Source organism: Trichosurus vulpecula, chromosome 1 (genome assembly GCF_011100635.1).
Source record: "Trichosurus vulpecula isolate mTriVul1 chromosome 1, mTriVul1.pri, whole genome shotgun sequence".
In the NCBI taxonomy this organism is placed as follows: domain Eukaryota; kingdom Metazoa; phylum Chordata; class Mammalia; order Diprotodontia; family Phalangeridae; genus Trichosurus; species Trichosurus vulpecula.
The window spans coordinates 430,585,109-430,610,804 of NC_050573.1; the positions used below are offsets into that span (position 1 = coordinate 430,585,109).

Consider the following 25,696-nt stretch of genomic DNA (forward strand, 5'->3'; position numbering starts at 1 on the left):
CTATGAAGGAAGATGCTATCCACCTCCAGAGAAAGAACTGATAAATAGAAGTATGCATTGTATGATTTTACATATATTTATAACTCTGCATCAAATGGTGGCCTTCTCCAGTACAGGGGAGGGAGGGACATAGTTCAGAACTTAAAATGTAAGAAAAACAAATTAATTAATTTTTTAAAATAGCATACATGGGGATTGAAAATGGAGCAAATCAGTAACTAGCTTGGTATACAAAGAACTAAATAGAACAGACGTCCAAAATACTAAACCTCAATGTCTCCCAAGTTACTTCTCAAGTTCCATGGAATCTCTCTGGGTCCAATTGTGTGGGATTATTTAAATCAACCTACCTAGGCAGACCTAGAATAGAATGACTGAGAAAAGAGGAACAATTCTAAGAGACCAGTTATGTATTCTTTCTTGTCTTACCTTACTGTTGACTTGAGCTGTGGGTTTCTACTTTCTTATTATCATTTCCCTACTTTGAAGCCTTCAGTGACTCCTTCCTAATTCCTATCAGTAAATCTTAATTACTAAATCTATACTACACCACCAGTCAGTTTCCTAATATGTGGATATGACCAGCAGAATTCTGTGTTAACTCCCTGATTTGGGGCTGAGTTGAATGAGAAAGCATCTTATAGTTTTGATTTTCTTAATAACTCTTATGAGCTCCTCAGTAGAAAAGATAGATAACTCCTAAGCTACTGAGTCATGAGTAAGCAAGATTTAGGTGGCTTAGCATGCCAGGCATCTCAGTGAGGCTTGAACCCAGATAGGGTCATTGTCCTCAGGCCAAATGGTAGGAAGAGGAAGATGTCATCTCAGAGGAGCAGATAAACCCTAAAGTTCTGAAGGTGGGGGCTAGAAAAGAGAGCAAGGGACTCTTCCTTTCCCTTTTGTCGCCTAACCTCCAAAGCTTGCCACACAGCACCCTCTGGTGGTCATATGTGTGTATGTATCTCTCTCAACTAGACTTGAAGCCCTATGAGGCCAGAGACCAGGTCTTAATCTAAATTTTGTGTTTCTTCCTTAACTTCACAAAGATTTCTTGAACTTGACCCAATAGACCTTTCCTTGGGTTTTGGCAAAAACATTTTCCTGTCCCACTTATGGGTAATCCAGAAGGTGTGTCAGGTTGATCTAATCCATGTTTAAAATGTGACGTACTAGTAGGAGTGAGTTAGAAGATTCAGAAAATAGATACTGGTAGTCTAAGATGGAAATGACCAATGATGCTTGTAGCTGATATTACCCTGTATTCCAAAAGTGGAAGACAAGAGATGAGGGACTTGGGTATGCAGGAAGATTTCAACTATTTAGGAAGTCAAGGAAGTGGCTTTGGGTAGAGAAACAGAGAACAAGCCTAGTCCTAGAACTAAATAATGATTGGTCTTTTTAAAGCTATAAACATTCCTAGCCCTCCACTTCTTTCATCATTTCAGTAAAACAATTGAAACCTGAAGCAGTCGGTTTTTCTGGCTATCATGTTGGACCTAGCTGTGGAAGGTGGGGATGAAAAGCTAAATGGAACAATGGATAAATGGAAGACAGACGGCTAATCTTCAGCTTAGAAGGATTTGCATTTACAGAATTCTACCAGTTACACTCATGTCATACCTTCTGCTTCAGGAAACAAACTGAATGGTGGTATAGTTTGTGCGGGATCAGTTTAGGCTTGCTGGCAGAAAGTAATAAGGAACCACTGAAGACTTTCGAGTAGAGAAATGACAAGAATACAGTAGACATCTGCAGCCTAAGTCAACAGTACGGTATGACAAGAGAACATGGCTGTTCTTTAGAAATTGTTCCTCTTCTCAATCACTCCACCCTGGATCTGGTATAGGTATGGTCCTTTAAATGATCTTGTAAAGTTGCCCCAGAGAGATTTCTTGGGACTTAGTAGATATTTGTGGGAGATATTGGGGTGCTTTGCTAACTCCTGTAGAAGTTACCCTTCCTTCCTGTCTTAGGGAGAAAGGACATCTGAGATTTACAGTCATCATATCTACTCTTGGTGACGGCAACTGAAGCAAAGGGCAGTAGAATTCCTGTGGTCAGTCAATCATTAAACATTTATTAAGTACCTACTATGTGCCAAGCACTATGTTAAGTACTCAAGAAACAAAAAAGGACAAAGAATAATCCCTGCCCTCCAGGAGCTTACAGTCTAATAGGAGAGACAACATGTAAACAAATACATCCGAAGTAAGATATACTCAAGATAAATAATTAATAGAGGTCAAACTTTTTGTTAGAGTAGGGGTAGCAGCGGTATATGGGAGGCAGAATGTTACCATGAAATGAAATCTGGAATAGAAGTCATAGGCCCTGAGTTTGAATTCCACCTCTGCCACAGCTACCTTGAACAAGACAATTTCTTTATCTGTGAAATGAAAGAGTTGGGTTAGGTGGTCTCTTCCAGCTCTAAATATGTGATCCTATGAATAACATTAGTGAAGGAGGGTTCCTAGTCTGGCTGTGACTAGTGCTGTGTTGTAGGGAGACTTGTGTCTCTTGCCAGAGGTAATCAGGAGACATTTCCTTCTTGCAGTGGTCAGAGACAGACATGAGGAAAAACCTGAAAAATAACACCTAACACTTCTTAGAACTTGCTGGGCCTCCTTTTTTATGTCTTTCCTTCTCAGAGTTTCTCTCCTTTCGTTTCTCTTTGCACTTCCTCTGGATCATCCTGTCCCCCTCTTCCCATCATTCTACTCTTTAGGCATCAGTGAATAGAGCACTGAACTGGATGGCAAGAGGACCTGAATTCCAGTCCCGCCTTGGGCACTTGCCACATTGCTACCACTGTCAAGTTTCTTTGTCTCTCCCTGTCTCTGATTCTGTCTCTGTCTCTGTCTCTTTCTGTCTCTTTATTTCTCTCTGTCTCTCTGTCTCTCCCTCCCTCTCTGTCTCTCTCCCTCCCTGTCTCTGTCTCTGTCTCTCTGTCTCTCTCTCTGTCTCTCTCTCTCTCTCTCTCTCTCCCCTCTCTCTTTCCCCCTTGTCTGTAGAAGGAGGAAAGGAAAAGAATAGTAAAGCCTATCTAACAGGATTATTGGGAGGATCAAATTAGATAATGTATGTAAAGAACTTCATAAATCTTTCAGTACTATACATGATGTCAAACTTTTATATGAAGATATAGATATCTATGTAGGTTTATATATATAGATATATGATAATAATAATAATGACATTAAGTTTTTATATACAAATATATTTTGTATAATATTAAAGTCAATTATTTCTGATTCTCATTCCTTACTTTCCTTACTTCCTCTCCTTCCCTTCCGTTCATTCTCCCTCCATAATATGAAAGTGAAGGTTATTTTAAAGTATTTGTTGTATTTATTTAATAAAATGTACTTAATCTTTAATGGGTTGATTGACTGTAAAATTTATGGGTGAATGTGTCTAAAAATAAATGGAAACCTCCCCAGAGCATTTAATTGACCTCCCCCTGTGCACACACATTTCAGTGACCCTTGATATGGCAAAGAGAGACATAAACAGAGATAGAGACAGAGATAGCCAACACTTTCTATTGTTCCCGGAATTTCCAGTAGTCCAGAGCTCATAGTAACTTTGTCCTACACATTTAGATGGCAAAATCTTTTCTAGCATCTCAATTTCTCTCCCTTGGTTCTTTCCTTTATCCTTGGTGTCTTTTTAAGAAGAGAAAGAAAAATCACTTTGGAGAATAAACTAGGTAAGAGAAGGAAAGAGCAGGGAGGAGAGAAACAGCAAGACAAGAGACAGAGAGAGTTTCCAAGATGAGGGCCACGGTGACAGGGACAGAGGTCGGCGGATTTAAAAAAAAAAAGGCGGTCCAGGAGCCAAAGAGAGACGCCAGAGTTGAGCTCCATTTGGAGAGAAGCAGCAGAAGGAGCAGTAGGGGCAGGAAGGAGACTAGACGCGTAAGCTGCCAAAGCCCTAACCAGAAGAGGCGATTCGGGTGCAGAGGGCGTCGGGATTGAGAGCAGGAGTAGGGCTGAGTTGGTGCTGGGGGCAGGCTTTGAAGGTACACAGCGCAGAGTAGGGAGCCTCTCGGTGTCTCTATTTGCAAGGGAGATGATCGAGGCCAGCCAAGTCTGCTCGGGCTACTATAGCCTCAACCACACCTTCGTGGAGACCTTCCAATGCCCCCGACATGGAGAGGGGGCCACCCTCATATACTGCTGCGGCTTCGCCGACCTCAAGTACTGCTGCAGCGAGCCGGGCAGCTACTTCCCCTACAAGTACAGCTACATGTGGAGCCTCAGGTGAGGGCGTGGGAACTGAGGGAGAGGGGAGAGAGGGGCTGGAGGTGGCTGGGACAGCCGATTGTAGCGCAATCTGCAGCACTCTCCACCAGGGACCCAGGCATTCACCCTTTCGCTCCTTTTCCCTAGCCCCAAAGCCAGAGACAGAGCCACCTGTGGAAGCTAACGGAAAGAAGCAGGCTGCTTTATGTGCACACCTAGAGAGAATTCTCCAGCCTTGGAAATGATAAAGTCTTTGGTCTTAGAGCAAGAGGTCCTGTCCCCATTTCCACAGCCAACCCCCATCGTCATTCCCATCCTATCGTCATCCCCATCCCATCAGCATCCCTATTATCATTATCCGTCAGTTTCCCATTTGCATCCTGATCTTTTCCCCCATACCGATCCCCTTCCCACCCCCATTCTCATACTCATCTTCTTTTCTCCCTTCCCATTCCCTCCCCTTCCTTATGCCCTCGACTTCCTCGATCCCTTCGCTATCCTCATCCTCTCATTGCCCAGTAAGACTCGGAGACTTGCCCCCTCCCCAGTATCCCCTTTCTGAGCTAGGGGAGAACTATTTTCTTTCTTCATTATCCTTGGACATTGGCAAAGTGAAGAGTTCAGATCTTGAGAATCGTGTCTTTTAGAGAAGGAAAGGGCTGAGTATTTGTCCTGATAAAGAGCCACCGTGCCTGTTTTAAGTTGAGAGTATTGAGAGCACAAGAGTAGGCACACTCCCCCACATACAGGGTACGCATCCTTTGTATGGGCTCCCCTTTCCAGGTTTGCTTCTGACCACATAAAATGAATCAGACCCATTTGAAGGGCAGAAAAAGCCCCTTGAATTTGAACTCCTTAACTCAAGGAGAGCAATTACTCTCCATTTTCACCCAGGGATTCAGAAAAATGTTCATTGTAAGGCAGAATCAATTGATATATAAAATCAGAAGAGGTGGTGAGGCACTAATAAGTTATTTGTTGATTAATGCTAGAAACTGTTTTGCTGTTTTGTTTCCCTCCTTTTAATCAAGAGCTACTTCTTCAGATGCTCATTTTTCCCTATCCTTCCCTCTTTTGTTCTCTCTTTCCCTTTTTTCCTCCCTCCCTTCCTTCTTTTCTTCTTTCCCCCTTTTCTCCTCCTTCCTCCCTTCTTTTATTACTTCCCTCCTTCCTTCCTTCTTTCCATCTTTCTGTCCTTCCCCTTTCTTCCTTCTCTTTCCCTCTCTCCTTTCTTCTTTCCTTCCATCCTTATCCCTCCTTTCTCCTTCCCTCCCTTCTGCCTTTTTTTTCAGATGTTCTGACACCTTCCCTTAGATCAGTTCAGCAGAATGGCCAATTGTTTTGTTCAATCCTTTAGACATCGTCATTATGATAAAGTGGATAATATTATGCAGAAAGTTTGTGTGCCACTTCAACCTATTTTCCAATTTTGTTTTACATAATGTGTGTTACCTATTGTGGACAAATGATCTGACCTCAGGCAGAATTTTGCTTCTTTCCTTTTCCTATTAAAAAAAGTACAACTGAAATGTGATCATCAGTTTTATTTATGAAGTGTTTTTTTTCTTCTTTAAAGAGCTTTTACATTTAGTGGCATGTGACAATTTATTCATTTGGGAAAATGCATATTCCCCAGGGCTTGTGGGAAAGAAAAGCGTCCTTTGTATCCCCTTAGATTGTCTGCCTCAATCTGGTTGGGTCCCCTGCTTTCAGCTACCTTATATGATTTGGGAGGCGGTGCCACCCAAATCCACAGTACGTGGATAAATGTTACTTCTATCAGTAATAAAACTGCATTTTTATATTCGACGTTTTTGTTTATTCCAGAAGAGGAATATTTTCTCCAATTAAGTTCAAATAAGTACTGCTAGTTTGGCAATAAATGAGACAGTATGATGATTTAGACTTAAGTATAGTGGATTGCTTCAGAATAGTTGTGCTTTGCTTGGTACAGCAGGCACCATATTATTTGGCACTTAGATGACTGGTTCACTAGGCTGGTCTGGTGAAATAAGAACTCTGAATAATGGTGGCAAAGTTTCAAATAGAAAGTTTGCTGTTCCTGTATTGAATATAACAGAAAGTTTTATTTTGGCCATTGGGGTCTCCAAGAAGCTCCCAAGTACCAGACAGAAATGATTCCCTCTGGTACTCATAAATATTCAGTGAAACCTATCCAGGAGAATGTTTTTGTAACCTTTGGTTTCTTTAGGAAAATGTATAATTGATGCATCCATAGATTCTAGTTAGTAAACATGGAGTTTTCATGTCATTACGAAGTTAGGTCTGACTTCGGAAAATTATTACAGGATTCTCCTGTACCTGAACTCTGGGGCTGCTGTGAGAAAGGGATATCTGTCCCTACAGAGAAGGAATGCTGAATTCACAGTCAAAAGACTTGGGTTTAAATCCTGGATCTGCTATTCTGTGTGACCCTGGAGAAATTACTTAACCTCTCTGGGCTTCAGTCTCCCCATCTGTGGAATGAGGGGTGGAAGGCTCCTTTTGACTCTGATCTTCTGGCTTTCCTTGAAGCAAATGAGGATGCTTGGTGGTCCAGCTCATTGAGGTTCTGTAGATTGTCCCTGCATGACCCCAGATCAGACCCTCCTCCATGAGAGGAAGTGAAGTGGGACATTACTACATGGCGCTGCTGGGCTACCTGCCCTTATCTCGTGCCTCCTTGCCTCTACATGGCCAGTTCCCAATCCCTGAAATATACTCTCTTTAAGATGCATATCATGGACACTCTTCTGGGTGAAGCCTTCCCTGACCCTCCCCCGCCCCAACACTCTCTCTCCCAAGCTATCTTTTATTTAACTACTTATATTATTTAACTATTTATATTATTTATTGAACTACTATATTTGCATTTATTCACCTTATGTTTATGCTGTATATATTTTCATGTGTACATACCTGCCCAAATACAGTGAATGAAACAATCCCTGCTCAGGAGACATTTACAGAAGAAAGGTAGCATATGTATATTTGTGCATTTTTCTCTTTAAAATCTTATATCTTTTCTTCCAATTTACTTTTTCCACCTAAATATAAAGAAACTAAGTTCATGACCATAAATCTAGATCTGGAAGGGACTTCAGAAACCATCCAGTGCAGTCACCTCATTTTACAACTAGAATATAAGCTCACTGCAAGTTGAGATTGCCTTCATTCTTTGTTCTTGTTATCTCCTACGCCTGGCACATAGTAGGCACTTAATAAATACTTGTCAGTTGTACTTTTCACTCTCTCTAGTATCTAGAGATAGTACTTATTGCACAGTGCTGAGCATGGGGTAGGAATTCAGTAAATACTTGTTAAATTGGATATCTTAGGAGATCTATGGGTTTACTCTTGGTTGCCCATCATTGTTGTTCAGTTGTTTCAGTCATCTTTGATTCTTCATGAACCCATCTGGGGTTTTCTTGGCAAAAATACTGGAGTGGTTTGCCATTTCCTTCTCCTGCTCATTTTACAGATGAGGAAACTGAGGCAAACAGGGTTAAGTGCCTTTCCCAGGATCACACAGCCAGTAAGTGTCTAAGGCCAGATTTAAACTCAGATTTTCCTTATTCCAGGCCTGGTGCTCTATCCACTGAACCACCTAGCTGCCCTGGTAGCCCATCGGAATCCTATAAAGATAATGTCTTTACACCCATCACTGAATAGGATGATGACAAAGTAATATCAGGAGGAAAAAATATGGGATCAGGGGAAAATACAGATTTTGGAGATCTTTATGCCTAATAGCCAAAGTTCATAATCAAATGTAGAAATATTCTTTTTTGAAGGTTCTGTGTGACTTTTTTATACATTTTCATGATCTAGTTCTCATTTTTAAATAGCTTTTCCCGCTGTTTAGGCTATCTGTCATGACTATGCATTCATCAGATATCATTTCAAGGGCTATGTGTGCTGGATTGGGCACTGTCCAAAGCAACTTGCCCCTCTAGGATCACTAGGATTTCTGACCCTTGGAGGTGACAGCTAACAGCAGAACTTCTGGGTAGATAAATATGCCCAGAAGTGCTCCCAAACACAAGAGTAGCACTGACCACTAAAAGATACTACAACCAGAAGACCCAATCTTCCGAAGAAATATTTACACTGAAAATGAAATTAGCCACTCCCTCACATAGGTCTAGAACTGATTGAAATCTAAGCTGAGGGATAATAGACTAAGGAATCTGATCCAAGTGACTTTCTGGAAAGCAGCAAGTTACTGCTATGGCCCACTAGGAACCAGCAGATGACCATAGCCACAGTAAGAAAATCCCAAATACTTTGGGATTGTCACCAGCTAGTTATTGGGCATATGCTTACTGCCAGATCAATAATAATCAATCAATCAGCAAACATTTATTAAGTATTTATTTTGTACCAAGTGCTGAGCTAGATGCTGGTGATTATAATAATAATAGCTAATATTTATATAGCATATGCTATGTGCCAGGCACTCTGCTAAGTGTCTTGCAAGTTATTATCCCATTTGATACACACATAACAAACCTAGGAAGTCAGTGCTATTATTAGTTCCATGTTACAGAAGAGGAAACTGAGGCAAACAGGTTAAATGACTTGTGTAGGGTCACGCAGCTAGCTAGTGTCTCACATTTGAACTCAGGTATTCTTGATTCCAGGCCCACTGCTCTATCTACTCTACCACCTACCTGCCCCAAATACAGTAAATGAAACAATCCCTACTCAGGTGTAGTTTACAGAAGAAAGGTAGCATATGTATGTATATTTGTGCATTTTTCTCTTTAAAATTCTATATCTTTTCTTCCAATTCACTTTTTCCATTTAAATATAAAGAAACTAAGTTCATGACCATAAATCTAGATCTGGAAGGGACTTCAGAAGCCATCTAGTCCAGTCACCTCATTTTACAAATGAGAGATCCAGGGAGATCGTAACTTATCCAAGTTTATGCGGCTAGAAGGAACCAGAGGTGGGATTGGAACTCAAGTCTTCCATATTCTAGAACCAGGGCTCTTCCTACTGTCAACTGGACTGAACTGGCCTCTAACCTGCAGATGGTTGGAGCTGAACAGAGCAGGCTAGAGAAAGGAGGGTCAGGAATCAAATAGAAGTCTAATTTCAAAGTGAGGGAAATGGCTTCCAAGCAAGGAGGCAGATTAGACACATGTGCCACCCCCCACCCCCACTTTGGAGGGTACCAAGGCAGTATGGAGAGATCTCAATACTTATAGCAATGGTTGAACCGTGAGCTGTAGCCCTGACAATAAGGGATAATAGCGACAGTGAGACAAGTTTGATTCATAGCAGGACTTCATGGGTACTTGTCTGAACTTGTCTGAGATCAGAGAACGCCTGGTGCTGGTCAAGCAATACAGTAATTATATGGGATTTTGCCAGAGGGTGAGATCATCCAGAGGCTGAGCGCAAAGGATTGTTGTTATGCCAGGCTCAGGGCATAACTTGCTTGCTGGGCCTTAGCTCCAGAAAACAGGGTATCTCCCAAGATCTTGATACCATTGATACTTGATACTTTTCCTTCCTACTGAAGCAGGGTATTATTTCTGAAATGGCTGATGATAGAAATCTGGGACCATGGCACCTTGGCTAACTGTAGTGTGTTATTATAATTTAGTATGCAGTAAACTGGGCAGCTAGGTCGTAGTGTGTAGATGGTGCCATAGTACGTAGAGTGCCAGGCCTGGAGTCAGGAAGACACCTCTTCCTGAATTCAAATCTAGCCTCAGACACTTTCTAGCTGTGCGACCCTGGGCAAGTCACTTAACCCTATTTGCCTCAGTTTCCCCATTTATAAAATGAGCTGGAAAAGGAAATGGCAAACTACTCCAGTATCTTTGCCAAGAAAACCCCAAAGGGGATCAGGAAGATTCAGACATGACTGAAACGACTGAACAACAACATGCAGCAAACTATAAACTATAGAAATATATAGAAATTTTTTCTTAAAGCTCTAGACATAAGTGATCTTTTGAGAGAAAATTCTTCTGTGCCTGGTTCTGGGGGTATGTTATGCCGTTCCAAACCAGAAATGAGAGATTAGGCTAAATAAGTTTCTTTAGCTTAACTGCTTCAATTCCTGTTTTCCTTTACCCGGATCTTTTTCTTCTTCTCTTCTTCCTTCAAAATCATAGCATTTTCACTGTCTGGTAAGGCCAAAGTAAGAAATTATCTTTGTAGAGCAAGTGTCTTGTAAGATTATAAGGTCATAAATTCAGAGTTGAAATGGATCTTAGAAGATATCAGTGACCTTGCTATGATCACCTTAAAGATGAGGGAACTGAATACCATAGAGATTAAATGACTTGCTTGAGATCACGCAGGTAGTGAACAGAAGAAGCAGACTTTAAACTCAAATCCTTTCATTCCAGCCCTCTTTCCACTGTACCATGCCTAAAATTATCTTGCTTATTTTTACTTCCAAAAGGAAATCCTCATGTCGATATCTGCCTCCAGAAAGCACCTCATTTTCACAGAAAACAAACAAATAAGTATTTTTCTATTCATTTTGTTTCACTGTCGCAACTTGGCATAATAACTAGAGTGGAGGCCACAGAGTCAGAAAGACCTGTGTTCAAATCCTACCTCTGACACAAATTACCTGTGTGAACCTGAGCAAGTTTCTTAAAGTTTTAGTGTCTCAGGTTACTCTCTAAGAATATTAAAGCATAAATCTAGAGTTGCAAGAGACCTCAGGAACCACCCAGTCAAACCCTTCCCCTACTTTATAGATAAAGAAACTGAGCTTTAGCAAGTCACTTGTTGAGCCAGTAACATAGGAATGCAAGCATTAGAGCTAGAATTTGAACCCAGATCCTCCAATTGCAGAGCCTGGACTTTTTCCACTGTGCCAATCTGTACTAGTTGAGGACATCCTTTTCTAGGCATCCTCCACACCAATCAAGTCACAGGTGGTGGTGGGAAGAGTGGTGAATTTTTTTGCTAAATTTTTTACTTCTTCTCTAACTATTTTCTTCTGATTTCTGAAACAAATGGCTATCTGTGGGGAGTATATTTCCAGGGATTTCACTGTAGTATTTATGGAGCCCATTAGACCAGTCAGGGAATATTAATCTGGGAAAAACTCTGCTTGGAGAAATTTGGGAGTACCAGGCTCAAGGAGGGGGATTATGGAAATCAATTAAGCACATGTTCTTTGCCAGGCACTGGGCAGTGGGGATACAAAGGACATAAGGAGAAATACGCCCCGCCCTCTGGAAGCCCGCATTCTCCTGGGTTTCTCTCCTGGGGAGAAAAACCATGTTACTAGATGAATTAACAGGATATATATAATAATATAATGTAATGTGATATGATATAATGCATGATATGGTATGGTATGATATGACATGACATAGTATGACATGATATGGCATGGCATGATATTACATGGTATGATATGATATGACATACTGTGACCTAACATGGTATGGTATGGTATGGTATGGTATGGTATGGTATGGTATGGTATGGTATGGTATGGTATGATAAGGTGGCACATTAGCCCTCCCGGTATTCAGACCAAATGCTTTCTGTCTGTTCCAATCCAGCACATGTGATATGCTTGTTTTCTCCCCTCCCCCAGCATTGGTGCCTTGATTGGACTGGGAATTGCTGCTCTTGTTTTACTTGCCTTTGTCATCAGCGTCTGTGTCCTTTGCTATTTATTTCTTTATTCAAAACCTCAGAGATTAGACACCGGACTCAAACTCCAGCACCTGGAGGCTTCTTCAGGAGAAGGTAATCAGCAGCCATTATTGTGACAAATGTGTTTAGACTGTCTCTGAATAAGAAAAGCAATGAACTAGTATCAAACCAGACTGTTAACGTGAAGATGTTAGCTTTTAAATTCCAAATCATTACCTATCTTTGCAAATCCACATTGAACAAGGCTTTGATGAGGGAACAGCTTTGAGAAATTATCTTAAAGAAGTGATGCTGAACCAAGGAGAGTTTCCAGGAGAAGGAAAATTTTGTTCCAACAAAAGCACTTGTGTCTGATACAGGACGTATATCTGTAAGAGAGCCTATCGTTTCTGATTGTTTAAAATGACTTTCTGGGCCAAGTCAGAGAGTCAAATAAACAGGGCAACCAGAGGCATGATATCTAATTTTCAGAGCTGTGGTTGTCATGTTGCTATAGTTTAGTAAGTCACTGAGTGAATACACATTTTGTGAGGAGGGCATGGGGATGCTACCTGATGCTGCAAGGAGAAACAAAAAGCATGAAAGATGTGATCTCTGCACCCATGGAGGTTGTAATCTAATGAAAGGTACAGTCAGGTACATGTGCCTGTGGGCAAATTCATGTGTGTAGTGCGTGTATGTGTATGTGTATGTGTGTTATGTGTTTATAAAATAGCTTGACATTCCCATAAGCCATGGGGGAAAATCAGTCTTAATTCTTTATGGTTGCATACTGTGAGCATGCACACAATATATGTGTTTATATATTTATCTTTTAAGGAACAATGTCTTTTCACTAAATTTCCTTTTCTTCCCTCAAAAGAGTATAAAAAATCCACGATCACAAAGAATATATGATCTCCAAAGTCACTGATGATGTAACTAAATTAAAGGGAATTATTATAAGGTTAGAGAATAGCAAAATTTTACAAAGTTAAAGGACTGCATGATGCGAAACTCTAAGGGAATCTCATCTAGGCCAAATACTTGTGTTATTCTCTCTCTGTGTGACAATACCTCTGGCCCTCAGCGTCCTCATCTTTAAAGTAATAGCAGTCTAGTGTAGTGGAAAGAGCATTGGCATTAGAATCAGAGGGGCAGCTACATGGCACAGTAGACAGAACACTGGCCTGGAGCCACGAGGACCTGAGTTCGAATGTGACCTCAGACGCTTACTAGCTGTGTGACTCTGTGCAAGTCATTTAACTCTGTTTACCTCAGTTTCCTCATCTGTAAAATAAACTGGAGAAGGAAATGTCAAAGCACTCCAGTATCTTTGCTGAGAAAGCCCCAAAAGGAGTTATGAAGAATCGAATATGATTGAAAATGACTTAACAACCAACTAGAATCAGAAGCCCTGCATTCAAATCCAGTCTCTGACACTTGCTGCCTGTGTGACCTTGGGCAAATCACTTAACTTTTGGGGGCCATCAGTTTCCTCATTTGTGCAATAAGGGAATTTGACTTCTAGATAAGGCTTCTAAAGCTCTTCTAGATTATAAGCTATTTATATAATGCTATGAGGTTTATAAAGATGATGTCTATGATCTAAGATCCTTTAGTTCCAAATGCTATGATGTTATTTTACAGATAAGAAAACCCAGGAAGGGTTAGTGCCTTGCCCAGGGTAACATAATGCATTAGGGGCAGAAGCTAAAATTACAGCCTAGGTCTCCTGATTCCCACTACATATGCTATTATTCTAGGAATGAGTAATATTTTGAGAGAGGAACCTACAATAAAAATGAAATTCAAATAAAACATGGTAGGTGCATATTTGCTTCCCATTTTTCTTAATTATGTTCTTTGTAGGAAATCCTTGCCTATACTGAGACTTGGCACAAATAATGAATCCTCTGAAGCGGTTGCATGTATTTGAATTCACACTATTTGAAGTTATAATTGTGTAAAATATGGTGATTAGTTCCAGCTCAAAGTAAATATGTAGTGCAAATTCAAATAATGTGACCACTTCACAGGATTCATTATTCACACTGGTCGGGATCCAGCTGTATATTAAACCTTGATGGAATGCTAAAAGTAAGAGAGATGGAATGCCATGGTGAAGTGGGGGCCTAAAGGCTCTGGCTTCACATCCTACTTTCTAAACCCACTGGCAAAGTCATTTAATGTCTCAGTGCCTCCTTCTGACCCCCAACTCTCTAAGGCTATCAAGTGAAGACCAGGTGCTGATCTGGACAGGCAGGATCAATCAACAAATGACTGTTTATAAATAAAACACCTACTATGTGACAGGCACTGTGCTAGGCAGTAGTAAGACAAATGATGCAAGTACAAAGAATAAAACAATACCTTCTCACAAGATGCTAACATTCTAATGGGGGAGACAATTTATATATAAATAAATATATAAATAAACAAATATGTAAATAGTGTATAGAGATATATACATATACAGATATGTGCAAAACTCATATGTGCATATGTGTGTACATATAGTATATATAAATTATATTTGCATATATAAACACACACATCACATATGTACATATATACTTGTACATGTATATATATATCATATGCATATGTATATATGTATCAGAAACTTAAAGTGAAGTATTACAAAGTAACTAAATACACTTGACTCTTAATAGGAAAAAAAAGCAACTCTTTGAGGTAATGGTAAGGAAGGAGAGAGTAAATTTCAGGCATAGGAGAAAGGCAGTGCAAAGGCATGGAGGTAGAAATGGATTTCCTTCATTGAGATTCCCTACACCAAAAAAAAGAACCCAAAAAAACCCACTTCCCCACCCCACTCCTAAATCCCTTTACTATAACTATCACTATATTAGTACTAAACACTAATAATTCACACAAATATACTAACTTTGATTCCTACCTCCATAGCACAGTGGTACCTATCTCAGTGGATACACTGGGATTCCAAAACAGGAGGAAAGAATTTGCATGTTTAATGGAGGCCTTGAGATTTCCAGTCTCCCCTAGAAATAGGAGGGACTGCCTGTTTCACTCTCCATCTCTCAGGAGTCTAGAGTGTCACAGCAGCAGCTGAACAAAGAGCTATGGTAGGATTTATAGTAGTTGTGCCAATGGGCTCCTTGGACTCAGGATGAGACCAAGATCTCCTCAAAGCCCTATTTTGAATTTAGGGTTTAGAGATCACAAGATTGAGCCATCTTGTTGTTAGATTGAATTTGGTTAGAATCCTCAAACTAGGTTGTATGAGTGTATGGGCAGAGGTGCAAAGCAGTAGGCTAAGACAGTCAGCAAACAACAGACCATATACATAATTTTGTCTCAAGGACCTAGAATCCTAGGGCATAGAATCTGAGAGCAGGAAGAGGCTTCAGGGCATCTAGTCTAAACCTCCACTTACCACTCACAACATGACCTCACTGCTGATTGATTGGAACAGAAGCTTTGACCTTTTTCCCACCTTAAGAAGCCTGTTCCCAAGGGCTCGCCATATTGATGCCAGACTTACTAGAAATACCTGATTGACTTTATCCTACTGTATCTCAGGACTCTGGAACTCAAGCAATCCATTAGCCTCAGCCTCAGGTACCCAATAGCAGGAAATACAGGTATGAACCATGATGCCAAGCTTACCTGAAATCTTTTCTACAACATCTCCAACAAGTAGCCACATATTTCTGCTTAAAAACTTCCAGTGATCCAATATTCTTTCCACTGTGATGTGTTTTGCTGTGAAAAGGGCCTCATGATTTCTCTGTGGCATAATTTATCCAGAGTAGCAGACAAACTCAATTAGAATTGTTAGGTGCTCTCTTGATATTTCCTCACTAACTTAACCTTTAATTTCCTTTTGGTCATATTTTGTCTTTTCTTTGCAGTCTGAAAATCATCCACAGTGTCAGAATGTCAGCCTTGGAATGGATTTCAGCAGTAATTTCATTTTTCAAATCATACTACATTATGGAAATGTCTGTTTTATTCCATAAATTAAAAATAAAATAAATAAAAATGTAAACAAAAAGAAGTCAATTAATTCTATAACATCCCCAAAAGTGGTCATCCTTCAGCGATGGGGAACTTACCTTTCAACAAATTTTTTTTCACTCGTGGATCACTCTCATTGTTAAAACATTTCTTCTTATGTTGAGCCAAAATGTGTCTCTATAATTTTCTCCCATCCATCCATCCATCCATCCTACTCTGAGCCTCTGGGGACAAACAGAACAAGTCTGATTTCTCTCTTCCACATGATAGCCCTTCAAATACTAGAGTCTTCTCTTCTCCAGACCATACACCCTCATTTCCTTCAACTGAATCCCTGTAAAGCATGGTTTCCATGCCTCCCACTATTCTGATCATTTTCTTCTTATTATGCTTCAGTTTTTCAGAGTTTTTCCTAAAATGCCTAGAATTCAAGGAAGGAAACAAGTATTTATTGAGTGCTTAGCATGTACCAGGTACTATGTGATGGGGATACAAATACAAGCAAAAAGAATGGTAGTCCCTGCCCTCAAGGAACTTACATTCAGATGGGGAAAGATGATACACAAAAGGGAGCTGAGAAGCTGAGAGAGAGATTAGAGTCCATCAATTTAAGTTATGTGTTATCTTGATCCTGTTCTGTGATGGGAGCATGGGAGAGGATGGTTTTGATGTCCTGAAGCTGAAGTAGGGCCAGGAGATGAATGAATGTGCACTTTTACAAAATGGAGGCTCTGGGAAGAACTCGCCAAAGGGAGAGGTGGTGGCCTTTATAGAGCCTACTGGACATGCTCAGATGTGATCTGACCAAGGGAGCGCACAGTAGGACCATCAGCTCCTATGCTCTGGACATTGTGCCTATATTTTTAAAAAAAATTTTAAAATCATTAAGCAGGTCTTAACGAAGCCCAGGATCTCATTAGTTTCTTTGGCTACTATATCACACTGTTGTCTTGTTTTGTACTTACAGTGCACTAAAAACCCTATCCCTTTTTCTGAAAAAGACTATTGCCTTACCATACCACCATCCCCACCCTATATGTGTACAAATGAATGTGTAAATCTAAGTGTAAGAGTCTACATTTATCTGTACTAAATTTTTTCTTTTAAAAATTATAGTTATCTTTTATTTTCATATCACCTTCATTTCTGAATACATCCCTCCCATTTCCATACCCTGCAAGTTTTCTCTTGCAGCAAAGAATAAAAAAGAAATGGGAAAAAATACAATCAACCAACTCTTTAACCAGGGCTGACAGTATTTGCAATACTCTACACTCATATCTGGATAGGTGGCACAGTGGATAGAGCACCCAGTGGGGAATCAGGAAAACCTGAGCTCAAATCCACAGACTACAGTATCTGTGCCTGAGCACAGATATGTAACACTTACTAGCTCTGTGACCCTGGGCAAGTCACTTAATCCTCTTTGCCTCAGTTTCCTCATCTCTAAAATGATCTGGAGAAGAAAATGGCAAACCACTCCAGTGTCTTTGCCAAGAAAACTCAAAAGGAATCAAACGGTTTGACACAACCAAACAACAACAACATGTTTATATTTGTAGTGTGGTTTACAAAAGACTTTAGGTATGTTTTATATATTTATATATGTTAAACCATTTATACATGTTAAATCATTTTCGGGCAGCTAGGTGTGAGCAATGGATAAAATACTGAGCTTGGAATCAAGATGACTCCTCTTCTTGAGATAAAATTTGGCCTCAGATACTAGCTATGTGACCCTGGGCAAGTCACTTAACCCTCTTTGCATCAGCTTCCTCATCTGTAAAATGATCTGGAGAAGAAAATGGCAAACCAATCCAGTATCCTTGTGAAGAAAATCCTAAATAGGGTCACAAAGAGTTGGACGTGACTGAACAACAACAACACTTATATTTCCCCTACCTTTATAACTAAGGGAAAGAGGTACATTTCTTACTCTTCTCTGGAACTAAGTTGGCTATTGTAATTACATAGTATTCAGTATTATTTTTGGTTGTTCTTTCCACTACATTTTATTGTAAGCAGGCAGTAGACATACATACATGCATGCGTACACACACACACACACATATACATATATGTATATACTGGTATACTGGAGATAGCTCATAAATGGATTATTAGGTTTTCATTGTGAACACTTACACCTTAGACATTGACAAATGCCACAAATCAGGATTTGACTTATAGTTTTGTTGATTAAATAGACTTAAGAAAGTGATAGAGAAAGTGTTAGTAATGCATATTAAACTTGAAAGGCTGTCATGTGTACTTTTTTCTGGAGAGCTAGCTGTTAAATATTTGCAAGCACACTTCTGATTGTATGAGACACATCCCATCATTACAGTTCTGACTGTACCACTTACTAGATGTCTGATACTCGGCAGGTCACTTGAGTTCTGTGGGCGCTAGTATCCTCATCTATAAAATGAGAAGGCTGGATTAGATGATGTCTACAGCCTTGTCAAATTCTCAGATCCTATAATCTCTTTATTTTCTTCTTCATCAGTATCATTTGTGCTTGCCATCAGTCTCCTAATTAAGAGTATGCTATCCTTTTTGGGCTATTTTTCTTTTGGGAATTTTATACATGGGATCTTAAGTATCCTTTCTATGAGCTCTTTGCAATCTACTTTTCTTAAACCTAGGACATGTATCAGACTATGTCTAGATGCCCCTTCTCTAAGATAGAGGGGTCACTTACTCTCAATGTTCTCATTATTTCTACTTCAGAAACAGTTCAAAGTCATAGTCCATTTATCACTTCCTCCAACTTTTGGAGAGTGAATTTATTAGTAAGATAAGGCAAGACTTTGCCAGATGCTTTATTTTTGGCAGAGAAAGAACTACAGCAGATGTTTGGATAGTTGAAATACCTTTTTACAACTAGAACTCCATGCTAGGCTTGTAATTTGTTTCCTCATGTCATTATCCACAGTCAACTATCTAAGTAATTGTCTCAAAGTTCTATTTCATTTTGCCTCTGAAGACCTAGCAATAGAACTGTGTGACTTGGTGATTCATCTTTTGTGACTTTGCTATCATAGTATTACCTATAGTACTAGGCACACAGTACCTATATAGATAACTAACACCTTCCATTTTTTTTATGTTTCGGAGGCAATCAGGGTTAAGCGACTTGCTCAGGGTTATACAGCTGGTTACTTACATGTCTGAGGACAGATTTGAACTCAGGTCCTCCTGACTCCAAGGCCAGTGGTCTATGTACTGTGCTATTTAGCTGCCCCCACCTTCCACTTTGAAAAACTTTTTATTAATTCATCAAGCAAGTATTTATTTAATGTATGCTACATACTACACTGTTATAGACACTATGTATAATACAAAGTTGTACAAGACACCGTGTTGTCAAGGAGCCAAATATCAACTGGATTTTGACCCTATTGGTTGATGGAAATTATGTATATACTGTCTCCCCTATTAAAATATAATTTGTTTAAGGGAAGAAACTACTTTTTTTCCTTTTACTTTGTATCACTAGCACTTAGCACAGTGCATGGTACATAGTAAATGCTTAATTTTGTTTTTGATTAAATATTATAATTAGAATAAATACATACCTGGGTATGATTTGTATCCATTGAGAAGTTTCAGCTGAACCAGTGACTGAAGACTGATATACCTATGGCCAAATATAAATCAATGAGCATTTATTAAACACTTAATATGTGCCAGACACACATACAAAAACTAGTCCAAAATGTTTATCAAGAAATAGAAATCTGAAGTTGTGTCTTTTGAGAGCAAAAGGCAAAAAGCACAATTTCATGTTCAGAATACTTTGTAAATCAGAATCATAGTTAAAACATATGAACTAATATATTAAGTAGGTCAAGTAATTACACCAAAAAGCAAACAAACAAAACCCCCAAATTCCAACAGCTATTTTGCCACACAGAACAATATCTTCTCAAAAGAAAGGCAACTTCTCATACTTAAGACTGTTATTTTTAAAATTCGTCATCATTATAAAAAATTCAAGGAACTTTAGGAAAAGTAGCATTTATGCACTGATAGAACCAATTTCAGGACCTTGGACATTTCCTCCTATCAACTATGGTGGTAAGGTTTTCCTGTAATTGTTAAGTCTCATAAGGCTCCTTTTGACAATGATTTTTCTTCAGTTCTTCGTACACACACACACACACACACGCACACACACACACACAAATACACACACAGAGTCACTCTTTTTGATGTATATAGTTTAAGTCTTTTGACAATGGCCTTGAGAAAGTGAGTCTTTGTGTTATGATCCTAAAATTTACAACTGCCTCTGGAGAAGAGTTTTTCACCACCAAAGAGCTATTGATTGGTCTTTCAATCTTGTCTCTAAGTAATTTTCTTCCATTCTAATTTTTGTTAGAAAGGAGCAGGTTATAATAGTGGTAAATCATTGTGTTTAGAAACTACCACTGTAAAAATCCCATAGAAACTTTACCCACTAGGAAAAAGGGATCCACTAAAGATTTTCAAAGAGACATGATGTGAAAAAATTGATGCATAATGAAAATATCTGATGGTTGTATAAAAGTTGGATTGGAGGCAGGAGGTATAGAGTTATGGAGGACTGTTAGGAAGCTAATGCAATATAGCCCAGGTGGCTGATAATAGAAGTTTGTGTGAGGGTGGTAGCAACAGGAATAGGAGGGGAGCAGGTCCAAGAGATTTTTCTGGGAATAGAATGAACTTTATTTGGAACTAGAGAGGGAGAAAATCAATAACCTAAAGGTCACAAACTTGAAAGGTCATGTGAATGGTGGTGCCACTGAAATAGTAAAGTGAAAAAGAGGAACATTTTCATAGAGAAACTTAAGCCTGGCATACATTATTCATTCCTGAGGTCATCTAGGGTCATGCTGGGACATTTGGGGGGAGGTGTACTGAGGGAGCTAGAGATGCAGGTTGGAAGCTTGGAAAAGAAGTCAGAGGTGGAGATTAAAACTGGGGAGTAATTTACATAGGGGAGGTAGTTGAATCTGTAGGTATGAATGAGACTGCCAAAGGAGAGAATGCTTTGTCCTGGATGTAAGAAGGAAGACATAACCACACAGTAATAGTAGGACACTGTGGATTTTAGTCTACTAGCCTCTTTTGTGATAACAAATAGTATTCACTACAGGCAAAGATAGTCAGGGAATTGTAGCAATAAGGCATCATATACAAGGGATCTAGAAGAAAAAATGTGCTACACCCAGAATTCAAAGCTGGAAGGAATCTCAAGAGATGGTATAATCATGCTGCCTGTGGATAAGTGTAACTAACTTCTCTCAAATTGGCTCAGAAAGCAATTTCCCCTCTTTCTCAAAATAGCCAGAGGAAAAGCTCCATGTTAAACATCAGTTTATAGAATTGGAGTACAAACTAGGAGACCATGGTGAAAAGACTGAACAGCTCAGACCATATGCTGTTAACTGTTTTGGTCTCCTTTTACCTCCTACCCTGTCTATATTTTCACCTCCTTCACATAGCTTGTCTATCAGTTCTTCAATGCCCTCTCAATTGTGTCATCTCCAGCATGGATCTCTTCTACATCTACTTGATCCAGTTCAGCCGTTTTTCCTGTCTGTATTTTCTTTAGTGCCACTTTTACCTCCTCTCTAACCAATGCAATGTCAGGGCCCAAGAATGGTGGTTCCACTCTCCTTGATAGAGAAAGTAGTTTATTAAAATGGTTTTACAAATCCTCCATTTTTCTTCTGTTTGTAGTCCTTCCATATTCCTCATTGAATGCTTTTGGGATGGTTTTGCTAAGCTACATATTTTGCCATACTTTCTGTTTTATCTCTCACTTAATTTTTATTTTTTCTCAATTATATGTAAACAAACTTTTTGACATTTTATTTGAGTTCCAAATTCTCTTCCTCCCTCCTCCCCTTCTTCCTCCTTGTCAAGGCAAGTAATTTGACATAGATTATACAGGTGTAGTCTTGCAAAACGTTCCAATAGCCATGTTATGAAAGAAAACCCAGAGCAAAAAAAAACAAGAAAAATGAAGTTTTAAAAGTATGTTTAAATCTACATTCATGCACCACCACTTCTTTCTCTGAAGTTGGATAGCACTTTTTTATCATAGGTCCTTCAGAATTGTCTTGGATTGTTGTCTTGCTGAGAATAGCTAAGTCATTCACAGTTGATCATCATACAATATTGCTCTTATTGTGTACAATATTCTCCTGGTTCTTCTCCTTTCACTTTGCATTAGATTCCTGTAAGTCTTCCCAGGCTTTTTTCTGCAATCTGCCTGCTCATCATTTCTTATTTCACAGTAGTATTCCACTACATTCATACACCACAAATTGTTCAGCTATTTCTTAGTCAATGAGCATCCTCTCAATTTCCAATTCTTTGCCACCACAAAAAGAGCTGCTATCAATATTTTTGTACATATCGGTCCTTTTTTGTTTTTTTAATCTCTTTGGGGTACAGACCTATTAGTGGGTCTGTATTGGGTCAAAGTATATGCACAGTTTTATACCCTTGGGCATAGTTCCAAATTGCTCTCCAAAATAGTGGGAGCACCAACAGTACATTAGTGTCCACATTTTTCCATTTCACCTCCAATATTTGTCATTTTCCTTTTCTATCATATTAATCAATCTAATAGGTGTAAGGTACCTCGGCGTTATTTTACTTTGCATCTCTCTAATCAATGGTGATTTAGAGCATTTTTTCATAAGATTATAGGTACCTTTGATTGTTTTTCTGTAAACTGCCTGTTCATATCCTTTAACCATTTATCAAATGGAGAATGATTTTATATATTTGACAATTGAGGCCTTTGTCAGAGACACTTGTTAGCAGTTGTTTTAAGTGGAATTTCTCTTTTTACCTCTTTTTCTTGGACTTTGTTGGTAATATATAGAAATGCTGATAATTTATGTGGGTTTATTTTATATCCTGCAACTTTGCTAAAGTTGTTAATTATTTCAAGTAGTCTTAAAATCGATTCTTTAAGTATACCTTTATATTACCTGCAAAAAGTGATAGTTTCGTTTCCTCACTGCCTATTCTAATTCCTTCAATTTCTTATTCTTGTCTAGAATTTCTAGAATGACATTGAATAATAGTGGTCATGATGGATAGTCTTGCTTCACCACTGATCTCATTGGGAAGGCTTCTAGTTTATATACATTATAGATAATGCTTGTTGATGGTTTTAGATACTACTTATCATTTTAAGGAAAGCTCCATTTAGGCCTTCCCAATGTTTTTAATAGGAATAAGTGTTGTATTTTGTTAAAAGCTTTTTCTGTATCTATTAAGATAATCATAGGATTTTTGTTGTTTTGCTATTGATTTGGTTATTATGCTGATAGTTTTCCTAATATTGAACCAGCCCTGCATTTCTGGTGTTAATCCCATCTGCCAATCATGTATGATCTTGGTGATATATTGCTGTAATCTCCTTGATAGTATTTTTTTTTAAATTTTTGCATCGATATTCATTAAGGAAATTGGTCTATAGTTTTCTTTCTGTCTTTGCTCTTTCTGGTTTAGGTATCAGCACTATATTTGTGTCATAAAAGGAATTTAGTAGACTCCTTCTTTGCCTATTTTCCCAAATGGCTTATATAGTGTTGGAATTAATTGTTCTTTAAACATTTGGTAGAATTCACTTGTGAATCCATCTGGTCCTCAGAATTTTTTCTTGGAGTACTCATGGATGGCTTGTTCAATTTCTTCTTCCAAGAAAGGGTTATTTAAGTATTCTATTTTCTCTTCTGTTAATCTGGGAAATTTATATTTTTGTAAATATTCATTTATTTCACTTAGATTATTAGATTTATTGGTATATAATTGGGCAAAATAGGTCCTAATAGTTGATTTAATTTCCTCTTCTTTGGTGGTGAATTCACCCTTTTCGTTTTTGATATTGAAATACTTAGGTTTTTTCATTTTTTTAAACAATCAAATTAACCAGTAGTTTTCTATTTTATTGGGTTTTTCCTCCATAAAACCAGTACCTAGTTTTATTTATTAGTTCAATGGTTTTCTTCATTTCAATTTTATCATCTCTCCTTTTGTTTTTAGGATTTCCATTTTGGTGTTTAAGTGGAGATTTTTAATTTTTTTCTTAGTTGCTTGCCCAATTCATTGATTTGTTCTTTCTCTATTTTATTGATTTATTTTAAAGATACAAATTTTCCCCTAAGTACTGCTTTGGCTGCATCCCATAAATTTTAATATGTTTTCTCATTGTTGTCATTCTCTTTAATGAAATTTTAAATTGTTTCTATGATTTGTTCTTTGACCTACTCATTCTTTAGGATTAGATTATTTAGTTTCCAATTGATTTTAATCTATGTTTTCACACCCTTTTGAATATAATTTCCATTGCATAATGGTCTGGAAAGGATGCATGTAATATTTCTGCTTTACTGCATTTGGCTGTGAGGCTTTTCCTGCCCTAAAACATGGTCAATTTTTGTCAAAGTGCCACATACAGCTAAGAAAAAGGTATACTCCTTTCTATTCCCATTCAATTTTCTCCAGAAGTCTATCATATTTAGCTTTTCTAAAATTCTATTAATCTCCTTAGAATTAGCTACCTTCTCCATTCTTTTTTCTTTAGTTGTTGTTCAGTCATTTTTCGGTGGTGTCCAACTCTTCATGACTCTATTTGGGTTTTCTTGGCAAAGATAATAGAATGGTTTGCCATTTTCGTCTCCAGCTCATTTTTACAGATGAGGAAACTGAGACAAACAGGGTTAAGTGATTTGCCCAGGGTCACACAGCTAGTAAGTGTCTGAGGATAGATTTGAACTCATGAAGAGGAGTCTTCCTGACACCAGGTCCAGTGCAGTATCTACTGAGCCACCTCTTAAAGAGGCCTGTTCACTGAATGAGAGTTACTTCACTCTAAGTGAGTACATGAAAAGGCCTTAGCCCAAAAGGGCCACGGTCTCCCATTCCATCCTGGTTCACCTCCAGTCATCCTGATGAAAGTGAGGCTGGTGACCTTGCACAACCCTCCCTTACTCAAATCAAAGTCAACTGCAAGTCATGTTATCATTTCGCTGATGACACAGTCCTCTTTGAAAATGAAGGACAAACACAACAACCAATCTCCTTAACTTCTTTCTTGTTTATTTTGTGGTTAGATTTATCTGGTTCTGAGAGGTGAAAGTTGAGGCCCTCCACTAGCATAGTTTTACTGACTATTTCCTCCTGTAGTTCATTTAACTTTTCCTTTAAAAATTTGGATGCTATGTCATTTGATGCATATGTGTTTAGTATTAATATTATTTTATTGTCTATGGTGCCTTTTGGCAAAATGCAGTTTCCCTGCTTATCTCTTTTCATTAGGTCTATTTTTGCGTTTGCTTTGTCTGAGTTCATGATTGCTACCCCTGTTTTATTTCTCTTTTTAAACCTCAGCTGAAGTATAATAGTTTCTGCTCCAGCTACTCATTTTTACTCTGTATGTCTCTGTTTCAAGTATATTTTTTTGTAAACAACAAATTGTTGGGTGCTGTTTTTTAATCCATTCTGCTATCCACTTCCATTTTATGGATGAGTTTATCCCATTCACATTCACAGTTATGATTATTAACTGTGTATTTTCCTCCATCCTATTTTCCCCCTATTTATCTTTCTCTCTCTTTTTACTTTCTCTCCTGAAAAGTCTGTTTTCTTTATGACTATTATGTCCCTTCATACACTCTCTCTTTTTTCAGTAACCCTCCTTTCTCTTATCCCCTTTCTCTCCTACTTTCCTATAGGGTAAAATAGATTTCTATACCTAACCGGGTGTGTATGATAATTCCTCTTTAAACCAATTCAGATGAGAATAAGGTTCA

At 38.6% G+C, this 25,696-nt stretch overlaps 1 protein-coding gene across 1 annotated transcript in view; it reads left to right on the forward strand.

The window, feature by feature from the left end:
* The first annotated feature begins 4,071 nt into the window (after positions 1 to 4,071).
* SHISAL2B (shisa like 2B) overlaps positions 4,072 to 25,696 on the forward strand; it is a 34,349-nt gene continuing 12,724 nt past the window's right edge. The window contains exons 1-2 of the mRNA XM_036751931.1: positions 4,072 to 4,262; positions 11,830 to 11,984. Of these exons, the coding sequence (XP_036607826.1) occupies positions 4,072 to 4,262; positions 11,830 to 11,984 (346 nt within the window). The remainder of the gene's footprint in view (positions 4,263 to 11,829; positions 11,985 to 25,696) is intronic.